The sequence below is a fragment of the Papio anubis genome, chromosome 1 (genome assembly GCF_008728515.1).
Source record: "Papio anubis isolate 15944 chromosome 1, Panubis1.0, whole genome shotgun sequence".
Taxonomy (NCBI): domain Eukaryota; kingdom Metazoa; phylum Chordata; class Mammalia; order Primates; family Cercopithecidae; genus Papio; species Papio anubis.
Genome location: NC_044976.1, coordinates 191,356,838 through 191,379,066, shown reverse-complemented (window position 1 = coordinate 191,379,066; position 22,229 = coordinate 191,356,838). Strand labels below are relative to the sequence as shown.

At 37.7% G+C, this 22,229-nt stretch overlaps 2 protein-coding genes across 14 annotated transcripts in view; one reads left to right on the top strand and one right to left on the bottom strand.

Annotated features, from left to right (window-relative positions):
* Positions 1-1,246: 1,246 nt before the first annotated feature.
* Positions 1,247-3,757, bottom strand: METTL18 (methyltransferase like 18). Of its 2 annotated transcripts, none has more exons than XM_003893537.5 (2): positions 3,616-3,757; positions 1,247-2,620 (listed from the first exon to the last, which is right to left on the bottom strand). In XM_003893537.5, exon 2 carries the CDS (start codon positions 2,416-2,418, stop codon positions 1,300-1,302), a length of 1,119 nt encoding a protein of 372 aa, XP_003893586.1. In that variant the 5' UTR covers positions 2,419-2,620; positions 3,616-3,757; the 3' UTR covers positions 1,247-1,299. The 2 variants fall into 2 exon arrangements, with proteins under 2 accessions (XP_003893586.1, XP_003893585.1); XM_003893536.5 differs by having other exon boundaries at positions 3,562-3,731.
* Positions 3,752-22,229, top strand: part of C1H1orf112 (chromosome 1 C1orf112 homolog) — a 58,804-nt gene continuing 40,326 nt past the window's right edge. For 5 of the 12 annotated variants that reach the window (XR_002518887.2, XR_640755.3, XR_002518888.2 and 2 more), the window contains exons 1-8: positions 3,752-3,990; positions 7,688-7,727; positions 9,640-9,728; positions 11,365-11,469; positions 12,216-12,356; positions 13,120-13,285; positions 15,020-15,104; positions 16,772-16,910. Coding sequence is in view for 8 of the 12 variants with exons in the window: in XM_021930686.2 (XP_021786378.2) it covers positions 3,880-3,990; positions 7,688-7,727; positions 9,640-9,728; positions 11,365-11,469; positions 12,216-12,356; positions 13,120-13,285; positions 15,020-15,104; positions 16,772-16,910 (876 nt within the window). In the remaining 4 variants the exon portion in view is untranslated. Of the gene's footprint in view, positions 3,991-4,015; positions 4,125-7,687; positions 7,728-9,639; positions 9,729-11,364; positions 11,470-12,215; positions 12,357-13,119; positions 13,386-15,019; positions 15,105-16,771; positions 16,911-22,229 lie in introns of those variants that run through there. The other 7 variants (XR_001897639.2, XM_009193653.3, XM_009193646.4 and 4 more) reach the window with 7 other exon arrangements.

The window sequence follows — 22,229 nt, the reverse complement described above, 5'->3', positions numbered from 1 at the left end:
TATCACATATAATTATATATAAACGAGGAATATACTTTTTAATAATGTATGTAAGTTTCCTTAACTATGACTTTCATTCTAGAGTAGTAAGAGGGTGCTAAGAAATATTTGTGATGAAAATAGGCATTGGTAGAGTTGAGACCACTGGATGATGAAAGAGCGTAAAGACTTTTAAGACTTCAGATTCTGGCTCAAGGTGAGAAATGTGATTGAGAGCAAATCAATTAACTTCTTGGAGTCTTATAGGGCAGTTATGAATATTTAATGTTAACATATATAAAGGTCTTCTGTCCTGTTTACACTAAATGCTAAATACTGTTAGCTATTATGATCACTACTAAAATGGAGATAACATATACCTCATAAGGTTTTAAGTATTATGCAAGATGCTATACAAAGTACCTAATTAACCGTAAATGTCCAGTAAATATCACATTTAATTGAATCCATGACGTCCCATTATTTTAGCTACTTCCAAGAAAGAAAAAAATGCTGTCAATTTTACTGTTGTTATAGAGAGCAAGGCAGATCCCAATTCCCAGTGAAGTAAAATGTGAAATTTTTTGCATTTGAATCAACAAAACACTTTCTCCTTTCTTTCCTACTATTTAACAACTGGTGAGAAGTCTATACTCCCCCAAATCTGGAATTCTCCTTTCTTTTTCTTTTTCCTCCTACCAAGACTGCAGGATCTCTTACTTGGCTATAAGGAGTAAACCTAAAGTAGTACAAGTTCTCTGTATCACTTTTATACTCTATCACAGATTCCCTTTATTTCCTCATCTCCATGTGAATTTAGTTAAATTCTCACCATTCTGATCCTTACTATACAAGGTAAATGAATATAAAAACAAAATGAAACAAAAACCTCCTCCTATTTACCTAAGGCCTTCAAACCTAATATTTAGTGATGTATGTTAATGGCATAGTGATCTGATCAGACACTTCACGTGAACCAGGAACTAACAAAAAGCAGGAAGAAATTCACAGACTTGAGAGAAGAAATGGCAGAATTTCCTGGGTACAATTTCATGTAATGTCAAAGATGGTAAAAAGGTCAAATAGAATGAAGATGGAGAATACCAGAATTTGCTACAAAATGATTTCCCAGGAGATCTCATCAAATGCACAAGGATATTTTCTCAGTTTCACCTAGTGAGTACAAGATTGCTAACACAGCTCACTTATGATTTGGATAAACTAAACAAACATCAAAAATTCAGAAAAATTAATAGCAAGACAGAAATCACTCAAATTTTTGGTCCTTCTGTTTATTTCATTTTGGTTACTCAGTGAACATTAACCAGGAGACTTAAAAGTTATTTCAATTATGAACCGCTTCAATCCTTCATCAGTTATTTTGAGTATTCTGGTCTTAAAAACATCCCTTTCTTCTATAAACTTCTGAAAGAGGTGAACACCTCCACCTACACCAAAATAATGTGCTTTGCTAGCCAAAAGTACACGTCCATTTTTACTTAACAGTCTAAGGAAAGTCTGGTGCAAATTACTATAATAATCTGGGTTGTAAATGGTTTCTGAGGTGAGAATGAGATCATATTTTACAAAAAGTTTTTCACTGCTTAGTACAAGCTTACAAAACTCAGACCACTCACCAGAAAAAAATCGGCATTTATATAGTTCTTGTGTTACTTTTGGTTTCCTGCATCTTTTCAGATCTGGCTCATTTACATCATTTTCTTCATCTTCCAAAGTGGAGTTAGCTACTACATTAGCTAAGGTTACTTCATCAATCACCATACTGTTATAATCTTGAAAGTGAATTTCTTTGGCCCCTCCCTTGAATGCAGTTATACCCAGTAAACCTGATCCACAACCAAGATCCAAGACTTTTTTCCCGGCAAATTTCACTTTGGCCTTTGTGAAATAAGCCAGGAGGTCAAAGGTACATTCCCAGATTTTTAAGCCTCCTTCATAAACACCTGTAATCAGATCAGAGTGAGAAGAAAAGCTTTTTGAAACTATGTTTTCTCCAGGGAAGTTCTCTTTCAACAAGATGGTTTTCACTACTGAGAAGTTAACATGCTGGAAACCTGGTAATGTTTCTATGACTTTATTTTCTAACATCTTTAAATCTTTAGGCATAGCATGCTCTTTAGCAGCTCTCAAGGAGGGCTGTTTTCCATATGGCTCCAAGTTACTTGAATTGTAGGCTGCACTGAGTGGACTGTCTGTGTCTTGAGAGGGAGCTGCATTTTCCATTGACTTATGTTCCCACAAGTGACCCTGAGGCAAGTCAAATTGTTCTGCAGAACATTTTCTGTCCCTGTCTTCTCCTTTTTGACTTTCTGAGACTGACAGCTCTTTTGAGGAATCCAGGGTCAAAGCTCCATCTCCAGTGGGTGTTAATTCATTTTCCAGATGGTCTTCTATAGTGAAATTAAACTGAAAGGTCATCCTCTTATTAAATGCACACGATTGTTAAATTCAGATTCTTCAACTTCTGGATAGAATTTGATGACACACACAAACCTGCCTCAATTATTCAATTAATTTTGTTGGGCCTAATTTCTCTTTAGCAGCTTATACATGGTAACAAACATTTAGAGGTATTTCCAAATTACTTTTTACACGTCTTCGGTCCTCTTTCCATGTAACTCTGGAAAGAAAAAAAACAGAAAGAAAATGATGATTAAAGCAAAATGGCACATTTCACTAAAGTGTAATATTAAACAGCCACCTCCAATCCCTCCCCACCCCACTATATAGTTGCCTTTTCTAAAAAAGTTGTGGGGAAGAGAGAGAGATAAAGAGATTTGGACGCTCATATACACCTTAAGGGTTCAAAAGTGGGAGAAGAAAATCAGCTATAAAAACAAACAGAAGAACAGCAGCAGCAACCACCACCACCACCTGGACAAACATAAAGTCCAAGATATTCAGACAGGACGGCCTAGTTACTTGCCATCTTTCAGCTGTCTTGACTGTGTCCAACCATATTCACTCCCTAAGCTTCCAGAATAATTTCACTTCTGTCTTTTACAAAAGACGTACAATATTTTATTTTGATAAGTGGGCGTCCCTTTAAAAACATGCATAGGTATGGTCTGGTGTGTGTAAATTCATCCAAGACTTCACTCCAAACATTTAGTCGAGAACAGCAGCCCTAAGTGTATGGAAGTGGGGGTAATTTGGAAATAATTAGTAAAGACTAATTTGATGGCAGAGCGAACGCAAACTAGGGCAATGCAGTAGTTTGGAGAGGCCTGTAGAAATCAGAAGCAACTTTATTGAGAATCTTCTATCCACTGCGCTAGACACTATACCATCTGCCTCTTTTTTTCCGTTCTGGCAAGTGGGATCTTTATTCCCTTTACACAAGATTTACAATTCGGGGGAGAGGAGGGTCACCCAGTCCAGCGGCTAGGAACGCGCCTCTTTTCTCTCCCATCACGCTGCAAGGCTCGGAGTCACTTCCGGCTGCAGGTCCCAGGACAAATCCGACCCTAGAAGTGCAATCTCAAAACCCCATGGGTAGCAAATCTGGGACTTCTGGCCCTCACCTCCCCATTTGAATGTAATGTTTACAGTGATCCAGACCTGAGAATGCTAGCTTCCCGACACGTCCTGGGATCGCGCGTCTGAAAATCTCACCTCACGACACCTCCTCCGGACTGGAATCGCGCACCAGCGAGTCGAGTCCTCCGGTGGCTAGAGAAGCCCGACTTTCTTTCCGGCCTTGAGGGGACCCGGGCTCACCAAGAAACCAGCCGTCCTCCTCTCTATGGTTCTGGAGCCGGCGGAGAGAGCGCAAGGGTTGGCGGGACTGTGATTTCCGGTCTGGGCTGTGGCGGGACTGTGAGTTTCCGGTCTGGGCTGTGGCGGGATTGGTTTGAAGGTGTGCTGTTTGACGAAAGTATGTCTCAGGAACGTGCCGTCCCGGCTAGCGCGGTTCCCCTGGAAGAATTAAGTAGCTGGCCAGAGGAACTATGCCGCCGGGAACTGCCATCCGTCCTGCCCCGACTCCTCATATCCTTCCTTGGTTGTCATTTCCACCTAGAGAGGGGTGTGGGCGGATCGCGAACCTCTCTCTTCTGTGCCGTCAGACTCACCGTCAGGCTGGGTTATATTACCGCGGCGTGAATCTCCTCTTCTCTTTGTCAGTGAGTGGGATGAAAAGCGAGGGACTGGAGGGGAAGCGACAGCCATGGTAGATCTAAGGCTTTGGCCCTGGAAAGGCTCGCGGACGTATTCTGACCTAAGGGTTTAGCAGTGGATGTGGCGTTTTCCTCCATTCCTTCTTTGAGTTTTTCTGTACTCGTTGCTTGCAATTAAGTGTAAATACTTTTGGTAGTGGGTAATGGGGGAGGCAAGGACTCAGACCTGGAGTATGAGGATAGCTCTGGCTCTTAATAGGTTGAGATAAAGCGAGATACTGTGAGCTTTTGTCTCCCGTAAAAAGGGTGGTGAATATGAATAATGCCTTTCTTAGCGTTGTAAGAATTAAAGGACACAGTTCTGTGGTGTGAAATCTTTAAAAGATGTTCAGTAAATAAAAATAATGTTCCTCCTTCCTCTCAGACCTCTTTTTCTTCTTCTTCTTTTTTTTTTTTTTTTTTTTTTTGAGGCAAGTTCTCCCTCCTCTTGCCTGGGTTGGAGTCTTTTTCTGAAAGAGTTGCTTCCGCTTGTTGGCTTTTGACTGTTGCATTTGAGGCGCTTAGCGCCTTTGTCATCCAGGTGCAGCACATTCTTGATTGGTCTCATGCCTTTGTGGTTGTAAATGTGCCTGGAATCCTAGCCTTTTCATGGTAAACCATATGTATATGTATCTTTTTCACAACTTTTGAGCCCACCTTTATACAATTACACTCAAAAGAAAAAAAGTAACCTTCACTTGAGACAGTCTCAACACTGCACAAATATTGTGCAGCTAAAGCCCCATATAATCACATAGAAGTCATTCACCTAGACATTAGCAAAATCTCAGAAAGTGCCAAGGCCCCCTTTTTAAGTTTTTGTGTAGATACAGAATTGCCGTCTTCAAGGAGTTTCAACTTGAAAACAAATAGCCACCCTAAAAACATTCAAAAACACTTAAACTGCATGCATAATGTGTGTGAGACATGATGTTAGCCTTTGGGAGAATAGAGACACGGAACATGTTTCCTCTCCTTCCCCACAAGCTTATAGAGAGACTTCATTAAGTTGAAAGTCAACATTCCCACTTAGCTCTGCACTTCAAACGACATATTCAAAAAAGCCGGAACTTCTTCCTCTGGTTTTCCTCATCTGAGTAAATGGTTTCACAAACTGAAACCTTGAATCCTGTCTCTCTCACACACCCGATCAATAAGTTCTATTGTTTCTGATTCCAAACTGTCTTGAATCAATCCATTTATTTCCATCCTCATTGCTACCACTCTGATTCCAAACCCCTATCACCCTCTCACTTGGAGTATTAATAGTTTCCCTGTTTCTACTCATAATTATTACAAGAAAGCTCAGAGGGGAAAAACACAGATCACGTAATTTCCCTTTTTAAACCACTTTACCTTCAAGGCTCCAGGTGATCTAAGCCTTGCTCTTCTCTCATACCTAGTTAACTACACTCTATTCATGAATACATTAGGCTCACCTACCTCAGGATCTTTGTGCTCAGCCTGGTTCTCCCAGCCTTTTGCATATTTCATATTTATATCTTGGCCCAAATGTCACCTCCTTAGAGGGGCTTTTTCAGAGCCTTCAATCTTAGGTAGTTCCCCCAAACCCAGTCTTACACTTGTATCAATTGACCTGTTCAGTTTTCTAAAAAGCACATTATCGTTAAAAGAAATGCTCTTGTTTGCTTTGTATATTTTCCACTTTTACACATTACGTTGCAAAGTTCATAAAAGCAGCAAGTTGATTTTCCTCACAGCGTTATCCTCAGCACCTAGAACAGTGCCTGACACATAGTAAGCATTCATTAAAGGGCTAAAAATATTTCATGTTTTAAAAATTCTTGAGAGTCTAATTAGACAATACTTTTTTTTCAGCTTATGGTAGTATTTTAGCTTCACTATTTTAACAAATGAAAAATTTGCAACAAATCTACAATGCCACTACCCCCCAAAATCATTTTCATGTTTTGCATTTTACATATTTTCTAGGCCTTACCTGCATGTCTGCATAATCATAACTGACTAATTTTGGAACAGCTAGCAATTATTTGAGCTTTACTGAAATTTTTTCATGAGGCCAATTCTATCCTACTGAACTCAAATTTGAGTTAATGATGACCTCATTTTGATTGCTGCTGTAAAAATATATGTGGAAAATAATTTTTCAGAAGAGGAATGAATTCTTGTATTAGTGTCGTGGGATTATAGGTTCCTTTTTTGTTTTTTTTTTTTGAGATGGAGTCTCACCCTGCCACCCAGGCTGGAGTGCAATGGCGCCGTCTCAGCTCACAGCAGCCAGGTTCAAGTGATTCTCCTGCCTCAGCCTCCTGCATAGCTGGGATTACAGGCACGCACCACCATGCATGGCTCATTTTTTGAATCTTTAGTAGAGACAGGGTTTCACCATGTTGGCCAGGCTGGTCTCGAACTCCTGACCTTGTAATCTGCCTGCCTTGGCCTCCCAAAGTGCTGGGACTACAGGCGTGAGCCACCGCGCCCGGGCGAGTTATTCATTTTTCTTGTTGACATTCTTTGATGATTCTTATAGTGTTGTTACAGTAAAACATTTCTAACAATTATTTTTGATGGTATATATGGAGAATTTGTTGTCATGTATTTGTAAGCTGCTATGTGCAGAAGAATTTCAGTCTAATAAGGTTGGTAAGATAGATATGTAAGTAATATGAAAATAAGATAAAAGGTGATGAGTGACGCAAGACAGGTATAAATTAAGTACTATAGAAATGTTGAGGAAAGAGAAATTTCTTGTAATAGAAATTGGAAGTACAAACTGGGCATGGTGGTGTGCGTCTGTAATCCCAGCTCCTTGAGAGGCTGGTATAGGAGGATCACTTTAGCCCAGGAGCTTGAGGCTGCAGTGAGGTATGATCATGTCACTGCACTCCATCCTGGGTGACAGCAAGACCCTCTTTTTTTTTTTTTTTTTTTTCTTGACACGGAGTCTTCCTCTGTCGTGTATGCTGCAGTACAATGGCAATCTCGGCTCCCTGCAACCTCCGCCTCCCAGGTTCAAGTGATTCTCCTGCGTCAGTCTCCTTAGCAGCTGAGATTACAGGCGCGCGCCACCATGCCCACCTAATTTTTTTGTATTTTTAGTAGAGACAGTTTCACCATGTTGGTCAGGCTGGTCTCGTACTCCTGACCTCCTGTTCCACCTGCCTTGGTCTCCCAAATTGCTGGGATTACAGGCATGAGCCACCCGCCTGGCCCTGAGCGAGACCCTCTCTCAAAAAATAAATAAATCATAAACCTGTGGATTATTGTAGCACTGTTTCTCATCTGTCAAAAATATTTCATGACTATGCATAGTTTGAAAAGGCAAGTTTGTCCTTGGGCAATTTTCAAAATATTTCTTTAATGTATTTTCACAATACTGTTTACCTAATCTTAAGTTTTTAAAAGCAAAATTAAGCCAGTAATTTGAGTCCAATTCCAATCTCTTATGGGTCATTGCTTAAATTTCTAAAGGGTTTTTTTTTTTAAAGTTTATTCTGATAACGAATACCCTATTATTGTGATACTAGTATCTTCCTTAATTATCCTACTCATTGTCTCAACATTCTGACAGTTGGATTGAGCATGTTCGTAAGTTAAATTGTTTTAACTGTATTATTTGATGTTAAGGTCCGCGTCCCCACATACCTCAATGGATGTGTCCTTACAGTTTTGTATTCCCTTGAAATGTAACTGTTTTCTATGTTACAGCCTTTATAACCTTCAGTTACTTGAAATGAACAAATTCCTTCAAATTCCAGCACTTAAAAGTTTTAAATTACGTTTTGGATAAATACCAAAAGTGTTTTGTTGATGATGTATGTATAAAAAAATTATAAATATTAAACGTTATGATTAGACCTATGTAAAACATGATTTACAGTCCACTGAATAACTATCAGTCTCTAACATGTTTAGTGTCATTTAGAAAATACTTTCTAAATTGTCAAAAGCTGATTGTCTAGGTGATAACAAATTTATCATTTGGAGGAAGTTGGCTTTCTCATTTTCATGTCTTCTTCAGTCTTACTTGACAAGATTTATTCTTTTAGTCAGAAGAGAGTTTAGACTGCTCAGTTTACTCATATTTTGAGTTAGCTTTTTCTATTTAGAGTTCACTTGGTTGTGGAATATTCATTTATAATTTGAATCTACATTGTGTAATGGGACCTAATTTTTTTTTTTTCCTTTGTTTTTGATGAAGTCTCATTCTGTCACCCAGGTTGGAGTGCAGTGGCATGATCTTTGCTCACTGCAACCTCCACCTTCCAGGTTCAGGTGATTCTCCTGCTTCAGTCTCCCAAGTAGTTGGGATTACAGGCATGCTTCACCACATCTGGCTAATTTTTGTATTTTTAGTAGAGATGAGGTTTCACCATGTTGGCCCGGCTGGTCTCAAAACTCCTGAGCTCAAGTGATCTTCCTGCCTTGTCCTCTGTAACTACTGGGATTACAGACATGAGCCACCAAGCCTAGCCCTGAAGTTTGTTTTGTTTTGTTTTCGAGACAAGATCTTGCTCTGTTACCCAGGCTGGAGAGCAGTGGTGTGATCATAGCTCACTGCAGCCTGAACTCCTGGGTTCAAGCTATTCTCCTGCCTCCATCTTCTAAAGTGCTGGGATTACAGATCTGAGCCATCATGCTTGGCCTACTTTTTTGTTTGTTTGTTTTAGGGGACAGAGTCTTGCTTTGTCACCAAAACTGGAGTGTAGTGGTGCGAACACAGCTCACTGCAGCCTCCATCTCCCAGGCTCAAGCAGTCCTCTCACCTCAGCCTTCCAAGTAGCTGAGACCGTAGGTACGTGCTACCATGCCTGGCTAATTTTCTATTTATATATTTATTTTTTGGTAGACATGAGGTCTTATCATGTTTCCCAGGTTGGTCTTTAACTCCTGGGCTCAGGCAGTCCTCCTGCCTCAGCTAACCAAAGTGTTGGGATTACAGGCATGAGCCACCATGCCTGGCATAATTTTTTTTGAGTAAATTTTTTTTTATCTTGAGTATAGAAGTGATTCATGTTCATTGTGGAAAATATGAAACATAGAAAAACAGAAAAGATTACAAAACATCTAATCTGAAATGGTTAAGATTTTGATGAGAACAGTCTCATCTCATTTCCGTATGTTCCTGCCAGCCTATCCATCATTCTTTGTACATGTTTATATTAAAATTGGTGTTATATTTTGGAAACTTTTTGTTTAACTACATTTTGAACATTTTTCATGTTTTAAAATGTCATTTTAATGATGGCAGATCCTATTCAATAGATGTACAGACACCTATTCAACTGGTCCACAGTTGTTGGATATGTAGGTTGTTTCCTTTCTCTGTCGCTGTCTCTCTTTTTTTTGGCTATTACTTAATAGTTTCCCTACATAGAATGTGGTGTTTTGAAAGTATATCAAGCTTTAGATTGGTAGTATTCTTGCATTTAATAAAGGGCAGTGGCCTTTGTTGACTGACATGACAATATTTTTATAAAATATGTTATTTGCTTTACAGAAATTTTGAAAATTATTGTAGAAATGTTTTTACCTCATATGAACCACCTGACATTGGAACAGACTTTCTTTTCACAAGTGTTACCAAAGGTATAATACTATTACCTGAAAGTACATGTTATAAGGAATCTAACCTCTCAGTCTTAGATAATTTATCATTAATTATGGGTCTGTTTTTCTAATATATCAAATATATTCAAAATAAAAATAAGGAGTAAATAGATCTCATGTGAGACTATAATCGTGTTAGTGTGATCATTAGGCAATTAAAAACTGTTATAGGCTGGGCGTGGTGGCTCATGCCTGTAATCCATGCATTTTGGGAGGCTGAGGTGGGTGGATCATCTGAGGTCAGGAGTTCAAGACCAGCCATGGTCAACATGATGAAACCCTGTCTCTACTAAAAATACAAAAAATTAGCTGGACATGGTGACTGGTGCCTATAATCCCAGCTACTTAGGAGGCTGAGACAGGAGAATTGCTTGAGCCTGGGAGGCAGAGGTTGCATTGAGTCAAGATCGCACCATTGCACTCCAGCCTGGGCAATAAGAGCGATGCTCTGTCTCAAAAAAAAAGAAAAAATTTTTATTTTCAGATTGTATGAGTCTTTTGCTAATTGATTTTAAATTATTTGTAGTCAATTTTAAATGTTCATGTATTTTAAAGCCACTGTATTCCAGCCTGGATGAAACCCTGAATTCCAAAAAAAAAAAAAAAAAAAAAAGCTGGAATATTGGCAAAATCAAGTAACTAAGATAAAACATTAAATTCACAGACTACGTTATTACTTTTTCGATATATATGGTATACGTTTTCTCTGAAAAGCACAAGCATACTTTTTTTGTTTTAAATGGAGGCAACCAAAGATACTTTGGTGCCAAAATGAAACATTATTTGTAATTAATCTCTTATTGAAATGGGTTTCTAACTTTAGCTTTTAAACATAATCTTTCAGGTTTCTTGTACTCATAGTCACTTGATGATTCTCTATCTGAAATATTTCTTAGAATTTGTTCTTGACCACCAGAAAAAGATTCAACTATTACATAGATAAAAATAGATGTTGAATGTTAACAGGCCTACGGGAAACAGTATCTTCTTTAACTACATTGTATTGTTGACTATGTTGCTATTCTTGTAATGTTTAGGTCATTTAAATTGTTAGAAAGATCCAAGTATTAAGATCTTAGGGTGGCTAACTTTTCACAGACAAAAAGCTTAGTTGTAAGGTCATATACTATACTCTTAATTCAGGAAGGTTATCTTGAATTGGGTCAAAAAGGAAACTGGTTAGAAAATAAGCAAGTAGTGATTAGGAGATTCAGTGCAAATTCCTTCCAGAAAATACCCTTGTAAATGGCCATACGAATGTGGACTCTTCAAGACAGTCAAATTTATTGGGCAAAAGTAATACTTTTATTTCTTGCATCTCTAAAATGTGAACTTTGAGTGATTTTTTTAAAAAATTGATGCTATTAAATAGATCCAAACCATAGAAATGGAAAATAAATTTCTGTTTGAGGCTTTTGGGGGGAATTACATTGTAAAAGTACCTTTTCTCTATATTTTGTGCTTAATTAGGTACAATTGTTAAGCTAGATGACAGCCCGTGGATGTTACTAAGTGCAAAATCAAATTATCGTATTGCGTTTTCTCTGTAAAGTTTTGTCTTGTCTTTTCTAGTGATTTCTCTTATTACTGTTTATTACTTGATTTGTTTTTACAGACTGTGAAATTATTTGATGACATGGTATATGAATTAACCAGTCAAGCCAGAGGACTGTCAAGCCAAAATTTGGAAATCCAGACTACTTTAAGGAATATTTTACAGGTAAGTCAATTGTATTAGAAAGCAGGAGAGAGAGGGAGTTTAAAGAATATCAAAATTTTTATACTGATACTGATTAGCCATGTATTCTTATGTAATGGTGTAATGTTGGAATTAAATGTATAGAATTAAAGACGTGAATATAGAAACATGAATTCTGAATAATAAACTCTTAGAAGAAGACAAGTCATCAAGCTAGCTTACCCTACCTGTATTTTTTTTTTTTGAGACGGAGTCTCGCTCTGTCACCCAGGCTGGAGTGTAGTGGTGTGATCTCGGCTCACTGCAAACTCCTCCTCCCCGGTTCACACCATTCTCCTGCCTCAGCCTCCCAAGTAGCTGGGACTACAGGCAGTCGCCACCACGCCCGGCTAATTTTTTGTATTTTTAGTAGAGACGGGGTTTCACTGTGTTAGGATGGTCTTGATCTCCTGACCTCGTGATCCGCCCACCTTGGCCTCCCAAAGTGCTGGGATTACATGCGTGAAACACCGTGCTCAGCCTACCCGACCTGTATTTTCAAGGTATATGTGTAGAACACCTGCCATGTGTTTTGAAGTTTGGGTTAGGATTCTAAATGGCTAGACAGTTGTTCCAGTATTTGTAGTTCTGATAGACTAAAGTTCTGTGAAAAGAGGAACAGACTGTGTTTTGTTCACTGCTGTATTTGTAGCACCCAGCATACTGACTAATACCTTTTCAGTGCACAAAAAATATATTCTGAATGAAATTTCCTTCCTTATTCACAGACAATGGTGCAGCTCTTAGGAGCTCTTACAGGATGTGTTCAGCATGTCTGTGCCACGCAGGAATCCATCATTTTGGAAAATATTCAGAGTCTCCCCTCCTCAGTCCTTCATGTAATTAAAAGCACATTTGTGCATTGTAAGGTGAGTAAAGGTCTAATTATACTTTGAATGGTATATAATCAATGTGCATAGGGGCTGAGTAAAATAATGTTTGTATAAGATTTTACATTTTAGTCTGTATTATTGAAATAAACTTTTCTATACAATAAAGAACATGTAAGTAAATAATTGTTTCAAAAAAGTGGTTATAAGGAAGTCATTAAAAGTGGCTTTTTGGGGGTTTTTAGTTTTATTTTATTTCCCCTCTATAAAGAAAGAAATTTTAAGAATTTATGTTGAGACAGACACAGGGATCCTGAAATAGTTCTGTCATGTTGCATTGATCAATATTCAGTTACCATTATGATTAGATGTCAGAACTTCCTTTTATAAAGGGAAATTAATCCTTGTTTAGTCCATCTCTGCATTCCAAAGGTAGCCTTGAGGCACAAAAGCTTGCCTAGAATTTATGGGGTTCAGACAGTTTTAATATTGCTATTTGCTGAGCAAATGAAAATAGCTAGTTAATTAATACCTCTCTTTGCTGATAGGATGCTAAAAATGTCATGCACCGGGCCTAATGTTACCTTTCTTTTAGTTCTGTATTTGTAAGATCATGGAAGTCAAATAATATTTTATACATGCTTGCATCTCTTGAAGTACACTATATTTAATGGATGTTCACTAAACAATCAATGTGTGATTCAGTAAATTTATGATTTCTAATAGTATGAATTAAAGTAAATTTGGTTCTTGAGCTTTTTATGATTTGTTTTTTCTCTCATTTTTATTTATCCGTAATCAGAATAGTGAATCTGTGTATTCTGGGCGTTTACACCTAGTTTCAGACCTTCTTCAGGCTCTTTTCAAGGAGGCCTATTCTCTTCAAAAGCAGCTAATGGAACTGCTGGACATGGTTTGCATGGACCCTTCAGTAGATGAGAATGATGATATTTTGAATATGGTAATAGGTGAGTGAAGAAAACTTTCTGCTTGGTATATGGTGACTGTAAATCATATATCAGTTAAAATTGTCTCTAATGATTCCTGTTATTTTCTTACTAATTATGCGTTAACATTGATTTAAATCTTACCAAATGCATTTTAATCTTTAAATTTGGAATTTATAAAATTTATTTTGGGTGCCTTAACCTAGATTTGAGTATTCAGTTACTGTAATTTCTCCACAATGATTAACTTATATAACTTTATGTTCTCTGAGGTTGACCATATTCAGAGACAATAACTTTCACATTTTTTAAACCATAACTCATATTGAGATGCAGTTTATATTTCCTTCCAGAATACATATAAATATGTGCATATGTGTATATAAATATGTCTATTCTCATATTATAATGAAGTATACTCATTTTACATGTAATGCACTTTATACTAGTTTATTTTTATTTATTTATTTATTTTTGACACAGTCTCCCTCTGTCGCCCAGGCTAGAGTGCAGTGACGCAATCTTGGCTCACTGCAACCTCGCCTCCCGGACTCAGGCGATTCTCCTGCCTCAGCCTCCCGAGTAGCTGGGATTATAGGCGTCCGCCACCACACCTGGCTAATTTTTGTATTTCACCATGTTGGCCAGGCTGGTTTTGAACTCCTGACCTCAGGTAATCCACCTGCCTCAGCCTCCCAGAGTGCTGGGATTACGAGCATGAGCCACCTTGCCTGGCCAAAACTAGTTTATTTTTAAAGAATTGTGGTTGTAGCACACTTCATTGATTTTATCACTCATTAATGGATTATGAACAAGAGTTTGAAAAACTATGTAAGGGCAAAGTTTGCATTCAAAACTTTGGTATAAAGAGAGAAATTTGTTTTTGTGCAATGTATCAGGGCCCTGTCGCTCTGCAACACACCCTCTCAAAGTCTATTTATTCACTATTTTATTTATTCATGATTCTGTGAGTCTGCAGTTTAGGGTGGGATCCCCTGATATAACTTTCTCTGATCCACCTGGGGCACTAGCTCACCCATGTGACTTCAGTGACTTCATTCACATCTGGCTGTTGGCAGAGGCAGAAGTACTTGAGAAAGCCGTGTGCATCATTCAGCAGGCTCACCACATCTCAGATACCTGATGCCAGTGGTTTCAGGGTTTCTAAGAGTAGCAAGAGTGAGCAGGTCCCTGTATGCTAGCACGTTCCAAGTTTCTGCTTGCCTTAATTTTATTATTGTCCCCCGGGCCAAAGCAGGTCATAGGGTTTAGCCCAGAGTCATTGTGGAAAAGTGTGGATTCACAAAGGGCAGTCATTGTGGCCATTTTTATAAGTAGTCTACCATAGGCTGAGTAAAAGCCTTGCATGAATACCATGGAAATTAATTTGAATTCTTCCTTTTTAGGTTTTCTTTCCTTAGCAATTTGTTTTGTCATTTTGGATTAGAATTATATCTGTAGAATATTTCAGTTATAATAGGGTACAACTTTTATTCCACTGAACATTTTTAGTTTTATTTAGGTCATCAGGTAGGTATAAACTTCAAAAGTTAATTTCCAATAGGTATAAAAACCGTAACAAGTGTGACACTTAAATAGTTTAAATAATTCTTTTGACACAACTATTTCCAAACTGTGTTACCTATTTTAATTCAATCAAATGTTGAAATTGTTCAGTAGATAGTGTTAATTATGGGAGAAACTCACCCCCATGATATTTGGATGTCTTAAAAGTTCTGTTATCTTTCTTTGCAGTTATTCATTCTTTATTGGATATCTGCTCTGTTATTTCCAGTATGGACCATGCATTTCATGCCAATACTTGGAAGTTTATAATTAAGTAAGTTTGTTTGTTATTTTTTACTTTTTAGAAAATGTTTTCCATATTCCCCAATCTTAATTATTCATGATTCTTTAGATTGCATTTGAAACATTTTGTGTGAATTTAATGTTCACTGACACTGCTGTCTGATAATCCAGATATTATACATGTAACTCTCAAGCCAAATTGGACTTCTTTACCCTGTGGCCTCTAAAAATAAAAAAAGTGTTTTTTCTAGTTAGCTAGTACTTCAGAAATAATGGGCTATGGGCCAGACTAGAACTTAACCACTTTCCTGCTGCTACTGTTGTTTAACCAGCTCTCAAGTATCCTATTTCTAGGATTAGATAAATTGGTAACTATAATTAGAACCGAATATAATCTTTTCATTAGGTACTTTTAAGTTGTTCACACTTAATTCCATTTATACAGTAATTTTAACTTTCTGAAACTGAAGCATTATAACAGGTCACTAGGGATAGTGCCTATAGCATTCATCAGATTCTTAGGGGTGAGAGGAGATGTAGTTGAGATGTAAAAATGGTTAAGAATATCTACTTTATACACATACATAAAACATTAAAGGTCGGTGTATTTTCAGGTGTTAGGTGCTTTTCTTCTATTACCAGGACATTAAGTTGCCATTCAGTGGTTAAGAGTGTTGCCTGGAAGCTGTGTCACATGTGCTTAAATCCATTCTGAAATCATTTACTCCTTCTGAGCCCTTGGGCTATTTGGTTAATTTCTCTGAACATTAGTTTGCTCATCTGAAAATGGAAATAATAATAGCACCTTCTTGACAGGGTTATAGTGAGAATTGAGTTCATCACTGAAATGCTTAGAACTGTGCATGACACATAGTTAATGCTCAAGGAATTAGCCACATCGCTATCATCACCACTGAATATCTTCCACTCTTACCCTCTTCCAGTTCATTTTCTACCCAGCAGAATGATCTTTTAAAAAGCAAATCAGTTCATGTCACTCTATTGCTTAACATCTATCCCATTTTACTAAGAATAACAACCTAATCCTCTCTGGACGCTGCCTCCTTCACCAGCCTGTCTCATGCTGCTCTCTCCCTGCTCTTAGTTCCTTAAACATACCAAACTCTCCTGTCCCAGAGCCTTTTCATGGTTTTTCCATCTGCCTAGGATGCTTCTCTCTCCTATTGTATACCTTGCTAACTCCTGCTTATTGTCTTTCAGTTCTCAGCTTAAGAGTTATATCTTCATGATAACATTCTTTGATATCCTTACGCTAAGAATAAATTAGATTAGGTCTCTCTATTGTAGCACCTTAGACTTTGTCATTTGACAAATCACAGCCCTAATTAATTATTCTTAGAATTATTTAACGTTCTCTCTCATGCTGGACCACAAGTTTCATGCAGGTAAGGCAGAGATTGTGTCCGTTTGTTTGACCCCTTTGTCCCCAGGGCCTGGTAGAGTGCCTGGTGCATAGTAAGAATTCAATTAATATTTTACACAGAGAAAAAATTAGCAGCTTATTTAAACAAACATATCTGCTTCAAAGGTAAATAGGCATATCTTATTTATATTATGTCATATATGATGCTTCGTGATTGTTTTTTAAATGTTCTATAAGGTAGATATTGGTGGTGGTCCTAAGTTACTTGATGTGTTACTTGTGGTGATTGTATTCTTTTCTTTTTATTCATTTAGGCAGAGCCTTAAGCACCAGTCCATAATAAAAAGCCAGTTGAAACACAAAGATATAATTACTAGCTTGTGTGAAGACATTCTTTTCTCCTTCCATTCTTGTTTACATTTAGCTGAGCAGATGACACAGTCAGATGCACAGGTAAAATCTGGGCTAATAGCATTTTAAACAGCAACTCTTATTTTCTTTGGCAATTAGTAAATCTCATTTGAATGTCTGGGTCAGTCTGTTTAAGAGGATTTTAATTTATTTCATTTGGGTGTTTTTTTGGATCTGTGGGATTATTTATAGCCCATAATTACTTTTCACCCAGAGCATTGCATTAGATTCCTAACTGCTCTCATTGCCTCTAGGGTCTACCTGACTCCCTCTTTGCATTGTAACTGGTTGGTTACAGCATTCTTCTCTGAATCCTTTCATTCTTTTCTGCATGAAAACATAAATTATTTTGTTCATATTTATATAACATCTAATATAGCTGCAATCAATCTTGCATTTTTTCTTCACCAATGCATTGCAGCCTTTAGGGATACAAGTATGTTTGTGCATGTATATATATGTATCAGTCTTTTAAAGTTGATGTATTCATACATCCATTTTTATTTCGAAAAGTTAGAGCGTTGAATTGGTATTCCATTTATGAAACAGATTAAATTTGTAGTACGATTATTGGGAATTAGAACTCATTAGTACCTTTTGCTTTCAGACTAGCCTCTAATTTTATTTAACTATAATAGCCCTAAATTATAAGATTAATAGTACTCAGGACCTAACAGTTATATGTAATTTTTTTTTTTTTTTTTGAGACTGAGTCTCACTCTGTCACCAAAGCTGGAGTGCAGTGGTGCAGTGATATGATCTTGGCTCACTGCAACCTCTGCCTCCCGGGTTCAAGGGGTTGTCCTGCCTCAGCCTCCTGAGTAGCTGGGATTATAGGTGCCTGCCACCATGCCTGGCTAATTTTTGTATTTTTAGTAGAGACGGGGTTTTGCCATGTTGGCCAGGCTGATCTCGAACTCCTGACCTAAGGTAATCCACCCGCCTCGGCCTCCCAAAGTACTGGGATTACAGGTGTAAGCCACGGCGCCCAGCCTGTATGTAATAATTTTAATGGGACCATGAATTTAGTATTTCTTCTTTGAATAGCAATGACATAGCCCGTTCTATTGTACATGTGCAAGCTGATATAGGGAATTCTTTTGTACCTGTGCTCTTCCCTGCCAGTCAGCTATGGGGGTGAAAGTGTAGGGATTCATCCAAGTCCTAAAACTGGTAGTAACTCCTAGGGCAGGGATGATCTGGAAGGACAGACCCTAGGGGAGGATAGAACTTTAAAAAGAAATTCTGAAGGTAGTAAGAAGGAAATGAGGAGTAGTGTTAGGAAGGGGCTAACTTTTTTCTTCTTGTTTCTCTTCTTTATCTCACCTGCCCCTCCCCTTATAACTCTTCTTCCTTTTTCCCTTTTCTTTTTTGTTCTCACTTCATTCATGCGTCCTTTCTGATTCCTCTTACCTTGCTAAAAGGAGAAGTTAGTTTGGGTATCCTGTATCAATGGCAGGAAGGTTGTTTTCTTCTTCACCTTTGTCCTGTAGATTCATATTCTCAACCCCAACCTCCTCTTTCAGTTTCCTTCTTGCTTCTCTTGACACCACAGATTTTCCAGCTAGTACTTGGAGAGGAAAATTAAACAGAGATATTTGGACAGGAGTAAGATGAAGAAAGCCTAAGCAACAGTATAGTCCATAGTGGCAAGAGAGAGTATGGGGGCTGCTTAGCCAGGGTGGCTGTTTATATATAAAGGATATTTTCAGTTTATATAAACTGCTTATGATGGACATCAGAAAATTTAAATTCTCTTAACTGTCCAAGAAAATTCTCATATTTTTACTCATTTGTTCAAATTTGGGACTGATAAATGTGACCAGTTCTGCTTACTGTCCATTGCCTGAAATGGAGCTTTGAGGTGGACTGTATAATTTCTTCAATCTTAACTCCAGATTCTGATCAGCAATGCCCTCTGCTGCTCACTGTTAATATTTATTTACCAATCAAAGTGAAGTATTGAAGTTTTCCAAGCAGTTTTCACTTTGTGTCTTAGTCCGTTTAGGCTGCTATAACAAAATCCCTTAAACTGGGTAAGGGATTATAAATATTAGAAATTTATCTCTCACAGTTCTGGAAACTGGGAAGCCCAATATCAAGGCACCAGCAGATTTGGTGTCTAGTGAGGGTGTACTCTCTGCTTCAAAGATGGCCCCTTGCTGCTGCATCCTCACTTAGTGCAAGGGGCAAGACACCTCCCCTCAACCTCTTTTATAAGGGCACTTATTCATGAGGGCAGAGCCTTCGTGACTTAATCACTTCCCCAAAGGCCCCACCTCTTAATAGTATCACTTTGGGTGTTAGGTGTCTGGGAGGACACCAATCTTCAAGCCATATCATCTCACTTTGAAAAAAGTCACAATAAAACCAGTAGATTTAATTAATATTACACTATTTATGGAAGCACGTGATGTGTCATTCCTTGTATTAATTTCCTGGGGTTGCCATAACAAATTACCACAAACTAGGTGGCTTAAAACAATAGAATTTTATTCTGTCACATTTCTAGAGGCAAAAGTTCACAGTGTGTCAATAGGGCCATGTTCTCTGGAAGGCTTTAGGGGAGAATATATGTCATATCTTTTTCTTAGCTTCTGGGTGTCACTGGCAATCTTCAGCTTACCTTGGCTTGCAGCTGTGTAACTCCACATGCTGTTCTCTTTCTGTGTCTTCACATCATCTTTTTATAAGAACACCAGTGATAGTGACTAAGGGCATATCTTACTTTAGTATGACGTCATCTTAACTGATTATGTCTTCAATAACCCTATTTCCAAATAAGGCCACATTCTGAAGTATTGAGAGTTAGAACTTAAAGCTTTCTGAGAGGGACACAGTTCGATCCATAACAACCCCTAAAATCGATACTTATTCTCGAGTCTTGAAATTGGTTTTAAAAAGAGAATATTCTATTAGAGTTTTTAATGTATAGTTTTAACATATAGTTCTTTAGCCCCCAATTATTTAGTTTTTCTATAAACCTAGGGAAATTTATTTGTGTGGCCCTTAGAAATAATTTAATTTCCACTCTAATTCCTACTTATATTTATATAATGCTTTTAGAAATTTGTATTATTCAGAAAATAAACATATACTATTGTATCTGTTGCCTACACTTAGATTTTATTGCCTGCTACATTTACATTTTATTAGTATTTTAGTTGTTTTAGTTATTTTAGAAAGAATGTGCCTGTAATCTCAGCACTTTTAAGAGGCCAAGGCAGAAGGATTGCTTGAGCCTAGGAGTTCGAGACCAGCCTGGGCAATACAGGGAGACCCCCATCTCTACAAAAAACAAAAAAATTATCCAGGCCTCGTGGCATATACCTGTAGTTCTAGTTACTTGGGAGACTGGGGCAGGAGGATACATTGAGCCCAGGAGATTGAGGCTGCAGTGAGCCGTGATCGGGCCACTGTACTACAGCCTGGACAACAGAGCGAGACCCTGTTTAGATAGATAGATAGATAGACAGACAGACAGACAGATAGATAGATAGATACCTGGACAATAGAGCGAGACCCTGTCTAGATAGATAGATAGACTCTGTCTAGATAGATAGATAGATAGATAGATAGATAGATAGATAGACAGATAAGGAAAGAAAGAAAGAAAGGTGCTCATATTTTAAAGCATTGAAAAATGGTCTTCCTTGCTTATATTACCCACACCTTTGTTGGCATTGAGATGCAAACTTTGTTTTAAACAGTTGAGTAAATCAAAGATGGGACTGTTAATTTATTTGTGTTATTTACTTGCTTTTTGAAAATGTAAAAATAAAACTCTAGATTTAATTAGTAGTATACTATTTAGTGATGAAGTAAAGCTACAGGCTTCGAACAAATCTTGCGTAATTTCCTCTTGAATGAGAGAGAAAATTTAAAGTAAGCAAACAAATAAGTTGTGTGTCACCACTCATTCAGTCATTTAACAAGAGTGCTTATTCCGTGCCAGGAAATGTTGTAGGTGCCCTCAACAACTTGAGTCTAGCTTGAAACACAAATAAGTAGGTAATTATTATAGAATGGTATGATCTTTGGAGGACTGGGTATTGGCTGGCTCATGGGAGTACAAGATAGGTATCCAGTGATGAAGTCAGGAACAGTTTCTTATGGTGATATGACGTCTATGCTGAATAAAATGTATTATAAGGTCAGTGTAGATTAATCTTTAAACTTTGTGCTTTTAAATTTGCATAGCACTCCATTAGAGAGTTCATGTTCAAAACAATCGAAAAGGCTGGGTGTGGTGGCTCATGGCTGTAATCCCAGCACTTTGGGAGGCCAAGGTGAGCAGATCGCTTGAGCTAGGAGTTCGAGACCAGGCTGGCCAACATGGTGAAACCCCGTCTCTACTAAAAATACAAAAATTTGCCCAGAGTGATGGTGCACACCTGTAATCTCAGCTACTCGGGAGACTGAGGCAGGAGGATCACTCGAACCTAGGAGATGGAGGTTGAAGTAAGTCGAGATTGTGCCACTGCACTCCAGCCTGGGCAACAGAGTGAGACTCCATCTCAAAAAAAAAAAATTCAAAGAAGGATGAATTTTCATCTACCCTACTTCTGCTGAGGAAAATTGACTATTTTCAAATATTTTTAATAAACATGAGGGATCATGTTCCATTAGCGAACCATCCAACTCTGTTTTGACTGGGTTTAATGAAGATTTTACTCTATTGGAAAAGAAATCAAACATAGCCAATTAACATATAAGTTAAGATATGTTATTTTCATATGAAATAATTCACAAATTAAAGACAGTAATTTGTTTGACTTAATTTAATGGCACTATTTAAAGCTGTTTGGATTATAGTGTGTATTATAAACTTGGGTGATGGAACAACCACTATTTATTGAGCTAAGGTGCTTAAATGTCAGACACTGTTTAAATCTCACAATAATCCTGTATTAGCCTCATTGTAGATGAGAAAACCGGGCCACAGAAAGGTTTAGTAACTTTCCCCAGATCATATAGTAGTTGTAGTAGGACCAGGACTTAAATCCAGGCAGATGAATCTATAGCCCTCCCTGCATACTGTTGGCACTACCCACTGTTTTATCAATTTACAAATGTAATACGTAATTAGAGAACACACATATTACACAAGTATCTAACATGGAAAGTGAAATCCTATTTTCATCTACTAGAAAGAATCCCAGGAAAGTTTTTTATTTATTTTGAGGGTGGGAGAAAACATTAACATTGAACACATTTAAAAATAATGATAGGGTTATGTTATCATTAGAGTCAATAGACAAATCTCTGAAAACAAAATGTTTTATTTGGGAGGAAGTAATTGCAATTTGTAGCATTCATGCAGACCAATTGTTTGGTATGTCCATAGAAAAATGAGAAGGT